General features: G+C 45.8%; 1 protein-coding gene across 1 annotated transcript; it reads left to right on the forward strand.

Annotated features, from left to right (window-relative positions):
• The first annotated feature begins 2,925 nt into the window (after positions 1-2,925).
• On the forward strand, positions 2,926-8,034 carry LOC311515801 (uncharacterized protein). The gene is made up of 3 exons (XM_084619143.1): positions 2,926-3,518; positions 5,292-5,438; positions 7,868-8,034. Exons 1-3 carry the CDS (start codon positions 3,371-3,373, stop codon positions 7,888-7,890), a joined length of 318 nt encoding a protein of 105 aa, XP_084475269.1. The 5' UTR covers positions 2,926-3,370; the 3' UTR covers positions 7,891-8,034.
• Positions 8,035-8,316: the final 282 nt, after the last annotated feature.

The following is an 8,316-nucleotide window of genomic DNA, read 5'->3' on the forward strand; positions in this document are numbered from 1 at the left end:
TAAAGACAGCGGTGTGGGCCTGCTGGCACAGGCAGTGCCTCAGGCTAGCCACCAGAGTACAATCCCAATCAAGATCCTAGGTATGTACTCAGGTGGCTAGTCCCTCCTGCTACCTGTTCTGCCATGGCCATGCTAGACTAGAAGGGGCTGAGAACTAAGCCCAGAAACAAGGTTGCAGACACTGACAAGGGCACAGCAGTAGTCCTTATTGGACCTTTGTTACTTTGGGAGGGGTTCATCCATTTCAGGCTTTGTGTGACTTAGTCAGAGGGCTGAGTTACTGAAGATCCACCTGATGAGGGCAACAGCCGACAGGGGGCACCATGAGCAGACAGAGAGTTCAGGTTCACACCTAGATGACAGGACACACTCACAAGATGTGAAGGGGCCCCCTCACAGGGAGATTCAGAGGTACCTTGTGCTGGCCCACACACCATACCACCCATGTGCCTACCACACATACACAAGCACATGGGGCCCCTGCCCGAGAAACAGGCTATATGCCTTTTGTTTTTGATAAACTGTAACCTACCAAGTATAAAACATAAAAACAATGCAAAACTAACTTTGTCAATGCCTTTGCCCTACCTCCTTCCCTTTCCACAACCGTCCCCATTCTACTTTGACCCGGCCAGAAAGTCCTCCTTGCACAGAGAGGGAGACCAATGGACTTGCGAAGCCTGTTGATTAAAGATGGAGGTGCCTAAAAGTCCCTTGAATCAAGCCTCACCAACGCTCAAGTGGCTTGTGAAGATAAGTTATGAGGGAAAGTTGTGTGAACTGAAGAAACAAATACAATGTTGACACAATTGGAGTTTGAGACACCAGAGCATGTCCTGAAAGTAGGTCAATGGGGATAGTTACTGCTGAATGTGATCACAAGGCCAGACCATTGACCCAACTTTTATTTGAGATTCTGGACCACAACCAGGAGTCTTCTCATGATTCCAGCGGAAGGAGGAATATGGAGAAAGTCACAGGTGAGTTGTGCATGAGAACGTTTTAGGGGTTGGAGTAAATGGGGGTGGCAACAGGGACTAGCCATCAGAGCTTAAGTGGCTGGAGCATTTGGCTTCCAGTTGAAAGGTGGATAAAGACCATACCAAGGCAATTTTTTTTAAAACAGTGAGCTGAAGAGGCCTCTTGACAAGAAAACAGTGAGCTGAAGAGGCCTCTTGACAGGAAAAAATAATGGTTTAAAAGCATGTTAGAAAAACGAAAGTGTTGCCTTCCATGTATTTCTTATTTAAATTTCTCAGCAGCTGAGTGACGGTTCTTCTTGGAGAAGCTGAACACCCACAGCCCTAAAAGAACAAACAGATTAGGCCAGATCCGATTCTGCCCAGACTCAGGGGTTTTCCAGTCAGGGTCTAGAGTCTCAAACAAAAATTGGGTCAGTGGTCTGGCTTCATGTTCCTCTGGTGCTTTCAAAGCAATACAACTAAACTAGAGAAAGGCACTCTTATTGTCGAGCGTCCACATGGGAAGTGCTACTGGTATAATTCTGCTGGTAAACTTTCCTGTGTAGACCAATCCTTAGTTGGGTTGAAAGTTCTCCAAGGCAGAGAATGTCTTTTACTCTGTTTGTACAACACCTAGCACAAGGAGTCCTGATCCTCGGAGGGGCCTCTGAACATTACTGCAATACAAATAATAAACAGCAACAACATAGAGACAGACAAAATCAGCATACAAGAAGTTTGGATTTATCTGATCTCTTTCCAAAGCAGATCCAAGGGGAGGGAGAAGCTGAGTGAATGGTCCACCCTTCCCTCATCCTAATTCCTAAGAGTACTTTATGCATTTGCTATATGTCCCTGTACATATAATGTAGCCCCAGAATAGGCTCTGTCAACTCTTCTGGCTCTGTCAATCTGTTTCTTCACTTCAGCAGGGGGGTATTGTAGTTGTAAGAATGCTGGATAGAGATCTTGTAGGTGTTTGCCTCCAGCTTTCATCCAGACCACCCCATATGATCCATTGTCTACAGCCAAGCTCTACGATACAACCGCATTTGCTCCAACCCCTCAGACAGAGACAAACACCTACAAGATCTCTATCAAGTGTTCTTACAACTACATACCCACCTGCTGAAGTGAAGAAACAGATTGACAGAGCCAGAAGAGTACTCAGAAGTCACCTACTACAGGACAGGCCCAAAAAAGAAAATAACAGCATGCCACTAGCCATCACCTTCAGCCCCCAACTAAAACCTCTCCAACGCATCATCAAGGATCTATAACCTATCCTGAAGGACGACCCATCACTCTCACAGATCTTGGGAGACAGGCCAGTCCTTACTTACAGACAGCCCCCAAACCTGAAGCAAATACTCACCAGCAACCACACACCACACAACAGAACCACTAACTCAGGAACCTATCCTTGCAACAAAGCCTGTTGCCAACTATGTCCACATACCTATTTAGGGGACACCATCATAGGACCTAATCACATCAGCCACACTATCAGAGGCTCGTTCACCTGCACATCTACCAATGTGATATATGCCATCATGTGCCACCAATGCCCCTCTGCCATGTACATTGGTCAAACTGGACAGTCTCTACGTAAAACAATAAATGGACACAAATCAGATGTCAAGAATTATAACATTCAAAAACCAGTCGGAGAACACTTCAATCTCTCTGGTCACTCGATTACAGACGTAAAAGTTGCAATTCTTCAACAAAAAAACTTCAAAAACAGACTCCAACGAGAGACTGCTGAATTGGAATTAATTTGCAAACTGAATACAATTAATTTAGGCTTGAATAGAGACTGGGAGTGGATGGGTCATTACACAAAGTAAAACTCTTTCCCCATGTTTATTCCCCCCCCCCCACTTCCTACTGTTCCTCAGACGTTCTTGTCAACTGCTGGAAATGGCCCACCTGGATTATCACTACAAAAGGTTCCCCCCCCCCACTCTCCTGCTGGTAATAGCTCAACTTAAGTGATCACTCTAGTTACAGTGTGTATGGTAACACCCATTGTTTCATGTTCTCTGTGTATATAAATCTCCCCACTGTATTTTCCACTGAATGCATCCAATGAAGTGAGCTGTAGCTCACGATAAATGTAGCTGATGCTCAAATAAATGTGTTAGTCTCTAAGGTGCCACAAGTCCTCCTTTTCTTTTTGCGAATACAGACTAACACGGCTGCTACTTTGTAACTTATCACAGAATTGATTCACAGAGCTGTGATCAGTTTTGTTTTTCAGTAAATGGAAACTGCAGCAGCTAAGGTTTCAGTTTCAGTTTCATTTCTTTCCCTGCACTGAATCTCTCCCCCTGCCCCAAAGCAGTATTTATAGGACACAGGCTCTGCCCAGGAGCTCAGTTCAGTCCAGAAAAGCAGAAGGAAGGATGGCAGACCAAAATGTGCACAAGGCTGGTTTTACCTCAGGTGGGATAAAAGGAAGATCAACTGCCTCTGAGATAATGTCCAAAGAGGCGAGGAGCCATGGAGGAGGTGTGCCTTCTGGAGGACCTACTTCTACCCTACAAGAAATGGGTATGAGTTGGAATTTCTTCTTTCGCATAGAAAAGAAATTAAAGGCTACTGCACCTTAGAGAGGAGGGGTAAAAAGAACCTAGTATTGATTATACAATTCTGCCCTAAAAAATAAGCTCTGTTAAGTATTCTCTTCTCGCTTACAATTTTAATTGAAGTAAAAATGATTGACCAATATACCTAGGGCCCTACCAAATTCAGGGTCTATTTTGGTCAATTTCATGGTCATAGGATTTCATTATATCAGCTATTTAAATCTGAAATGTCATGGTGTTGTAACTGTAGGGGTCCTGACCCAACAGAGAGTGGTAGGGGGGGTCGCAAGGTTATTGTAATGGGTTGCAGTATTGCCACCCTTACTTCTGCAATGCTTCTGGTGGTGGCGCTGCCTTCAGAGCTGGGTGGCCAGAAAGCGGCGGCTGCTGGCCAGGAGCCCACCTCTGAAGGCAGCAACACGGCCAGCAGCAGAGCAGAAATAAGGATGGCATGAGATGGTATCGCCACTCTTACATCTGCACTGCTGCCTTCCGAGCTGGGCCCTTGGCCAGCAGCCACCACTCTCTGGCCACCCAGCTCTGAAGGCAGCAGCGCAGAAGTAAGGGTGGCTTGGTATGACATTACCACCCTTACTTCTGCAGTGCTGCTGACAGTGGCGCTGCCTTCAGAGCTGAGATTCATTCAGAGGCACAGACAGGGACTGAAACTTTAGCAGAGACTATTGGGTTACAGTTGCAACGACTATATCAAATGTGTGTTTATGGGAAACACGTTTCTGGAGAAGAGAAGGATGCGTGCCTGATGCCAAAGGAAATCGTACCTGTGCCTTTTGGAGATATTCCAAGATCGCTCTTATCCTTGTGAAAATATTAGCCCTATAATGCCACCAAGGTAGGTGACGGCTTTGGCTCTCTGCAGTGTAAGAGCTTGCCATGCATGCTGTGCCTGCCTGGGTGAGAATGGGAGGTTCTAGTCTCGCTTGCACAGGTATTCATTGGAAACCTTGCTCGTTAACACTGTGTTTTAACCTTTTCCCCCTGGATAAACATACCCCTCTCACCTTTACCCCAGCATGGACATTTGCAGGGGAGTGTTTCTGTCTGCGGCAGCATCTGAGCAGTGTCCCGTGTCACTCTATTCTAGTCAGTATAGGCTTTTATACCGTACTCATGACTGTGGTATCTGAGCACCTTCCAGCTGTGCATTAAGCTCCATGACTACACATGTTGTTTGTTCTCTCCTCCTCTCTCCCAGGGGGAAAGTGCAATATGCTGCTCAAAATTTATATTTGAGAATGCAAAGTCAAGCAAAAGCACCTTACACTTCAAGTGGAAGGCGGTGAGGCTTGTGATGGTCCTTAGTTCTTTATTGTAGAAAGCTCTATTGAGCCAAATGAGCAGTGTTGTTAACCACTTCCTCACCCCAGAGCTTTAGTTGATCTTTTACAGTGGAGGACTCTTACTTAGAGATGCATTACACGGCCCCTGCAGGAAATTGTGATGGAAATTTAGAACTGGTTTCCTAGCTTCCTTCCTGGTGTCCTTCCACCCTGGAAACAGTAGCAGCCAAAAGATTGCACATTGCTAGTATTCTTGCATATTGGTGGAATGGGATGAGTGACTAGCCATCTCTTTGCATTTATTTTTGATATCACTATTTGAAACATTTGGTGGAATTTAAGTGTTTTATAGCTTTAAAATGCCATACTGTCCCATGAGGCCCCTTCCAGCCTGGAGATCTTTATCAACACACTCTTTATAACTCTCTTTGTTGTAGGTGCCAAAAGCTCAACCCATTCATCAGGTTTCACCTCTATTGGGATCTCCAGTGGAAGTAAGGCATCTGGAATGATGTCCCACGAAGCTAAGTCTCATGGAGGACAAACACCAAAGGGTGGGACAACATCCACCGTCCAGTCTGTCTGTAAGTTAAAGTCCTCTTATTGTTTATAATTCAGTGAAAGATTCATTCATTCATTCAGAAATGTCAACATCTACTTCAAAAATGTCATTATATGAACAGGGTGTGGCTAAGCAAAGCCACGGCATTGAACAATATTTCTCCTGCTTGTTACCTGATATTCAGTCAGGAACAGAAATTGGAAAGCTGCTGGAAAACTGTAATGCTGAGAGTGACAGCAGATAGTGCATTACAAAGTGTGATATTTGCTATGGCAGAAAAAAAAGGCCAACAGAGTTTTGGGTTTGCATTGGCATCAGAGGGAATAATTCCTCTATGGGGCCATGCTCACACTAGAGAATCTGTAAAATTTCCCACTCTTGCTAATACTGTTTCCACTGCACTGGTTTCTCTAGAAGGCCTAGTAGAGTCGGACTGCCAGCTACTGCTGGCATTTTTATCACCATGAGATATAACTCTGCTCGCAGCGGGTATAATCTACACTGTTAAAAACAGTGGCGGCAACCAGCAAATAATCTACGCTAGAACTCTCAACATTGCTGAAACCAGTGCAGATGAGCAAGTTATAATGATAGGAAATGTTCAGAAAAATTCCCTAATACAGAAAGTGGCTGTAGAAGATGGGTTAGCGATACCTGGAACCCTACATTCAGTTCTGGCATCTCAGTACAGAAATATATTGACCAACTGGAAGTATAGACAAAGGAAAAGTATTACGACATTGGAAGGAGACTGTAAACTCTTTAGGGCACGGAATATATCTACCTCTGTATTTGTACGGTGCCTGGCACAAAAGGGCTTAAATTCTGCATGCGGCCTTCATTCAGGTGCTAGAAGAAAGAAAAAGAGAAAGAAAGACTCTCTACAAGTACTGAAAGAATATGAACACACTTAGACACATTTAAAATTACACTGGGAAAAGTACATAATACATCCACCATGAACAATTATCCTGCAATTTTTATTATTATTGATAGTATACATTATGTGGATTCCGGTAGCACCTAAAGGTCCCAAATCAAGAGTGGTGCTCTATTGTGCTACAAAGTAGATTATAGGATGTTGTGAACAGAAGGAAGGGGGACAGGATGAGTTGATAGGAGCATGGAAAAAGGAAGGTATGTCAGGCTTTGGATTCTAGGTAGACCGGCCTGGTGGTTGGAGCAGTGTTCGAGGCCAGATGTAGGGTTGAAGGCAGCACTGAAACCAGGGTCCAAGGGCAGGCCGAGGATCAGAATGGGGGTCAGAGTCCATAGCAAGCCAAATCAGGGTCATGGTCAGATGGAAGCCGGCTGAAGGTCAAAGCCAGGTTGGAATCAGTCCAAAGGTCTGGGGGGCAGCAGGTGGATGCAGGGCTGGAACAGAGTCAGAACAGGCCATGGACAAGGCTGAGGAGGGCTGGAACAAGGCTCAGGTAATGCTGAGGCAGGGACAGGGAGAGGCTGGGAGTGTGTAACACTGTGAGGCAGCAGGAGGTTCCTAACCAAGCCCTGCCGCTGCACAGCCTAACTTGCGCTCTGGCAGTGAGAGTGAATTCCTGTATCTGGGGGGCCATCTGACCTGGGCTGTGCCCAGAGATAAGCTGCTGCAGCATGCCCAAGGGATGAGATACTGCAGGGGGGTGAGTCATCGTAGCTGAGTGAGCAGCCCTGGAATAGTGGCGAGTTTGCCTCCCAAGTAAGGGAAGGACAATACTGATGAGGGAAGGAGGGGAGAGGAGGAAGGAAGGTATAGAGGGGAGGATGGAAGGCTCGGAGTGAACTGGCAGCAGTGGGAGAGGCTTAGAGCAAGTAGCTAATCAGCAAGGAGTAAAACTTGTCCAGAAACATTCCTGAGAAGATAAAGTCCAATGACATCACTGTCCAAAAGTTCCAAAGGAACTGTTGCTGCTCCTGTTACAGCCTCCACTGCCCACAGGTCTCTCTCCCACGCCCCACGTGGCTGGAGCTTGGAGGCTGCACAAGTCCTCATTTCCTGGCTGGCGGTCCCTGAAAGGTCTCCAGAAGGGGAATCTCCCTGCTGGTTCTGGGGGAGGGGAATCTGCACTTAGCCACAGAAAGTGGGTAACACAGCAGTGCAACCTACTTCTCACTACACTGCCAAGTTTCCTCAGCCTAGACCTCCTACTCCTATGAGTGAGGATGTAGTTCATTCTCTACAGCCCATTCATTACTTAGCTTTCCTGATGAGACTGCCAACGAGGGCAGGTGCTAATAATGGAGGTGGGTTTCGTGCTATACTAGACACTCCATTGAGACCTCCGACTCATTTTACATACATCACTGAGTAATTTTCAAAGGGTTATGCCTGGTCAGGTTTTGAACAGCTGATCAGGTGTCAAAGGCAGCTATATTCCATAAATTCCCCTTAACTTAAATAAACATAATTTAAGGTCATTAATGTTAATATAAAGGTCTCTGTTTTTCTTTTAGCAATGGGTGGCAAAGGAAAATAAAATGAAGAAAGAAGCATTGCTCAGCCTGCCAGCCCTGCAGACACCACATCCCTGGATGACATAACTGGCGACCTTTCCCCCCCACACCTTACTGATATGAAGTGTCAGAGCTTTAACATGCAGAATAAAACCTTTGTTGAAGTACCGGACTTGTGCAGGAAATTTGATTTTTCGAGTTGTGTGTTAATTATTCATTAAGGTAATATCTCTTTTGTTGGTACGGAATGCATCCTCCAAAGGCTTTTTTTCCCTAATGAAGCTTCTGTGAGTCTGGCCAGTGAGTTTTATGACTTTCTGAAATACTCTCAGAAATGTAGGCGCACACACAGAGCCAGATGCTCGGCCCCTGTCCCTGGCAGCCAGGCCAGGTGTGGCAGGACCAGCCACTTCTCATGCCGGCAGGACCAGCCACTTCTCATGCCGGCC

The sequence above is a fragment of the Lepidochelys olivacea genome (assembly GCF_965140295.1).
Source record: "Lepidochelys olivacea isolate rLepOli2 genome assembly, chromosome: 2".
NCBI classification, from domain to species: domain Eukaryota; kingdom Metazoa; phylum Chordata; order Testudines; family Cheloniidae; genus Lepidochelys; species Lepidochelys olivacea.

Excerpts from the sequence above, each read along its gene's own strand:
- LOC311515801 (XM_084619143.1), top strand. The coding sequence starts at position 3,371 with ATGGCAGACCAAAATGTGCACAAGGCTGGTTTTACCTCAGGTGGGATA. Across the intron at positions 3,519-5,291 it reads TTCTACCCTACAAGAAATGG|GTGCCAAAAGCTCAACCCAT; the intron begins GTATGAGTTGGA and ends TCTTTGTTGTAG. Across the intron at positions 5,439-7,867 it reads ATCCACCGTCCAGTCTGTCT|CAATGGGTGGCAAAGGAAAA; the intron begins GTAAGTTAAAGT and ends TTTTTCTTTTAG.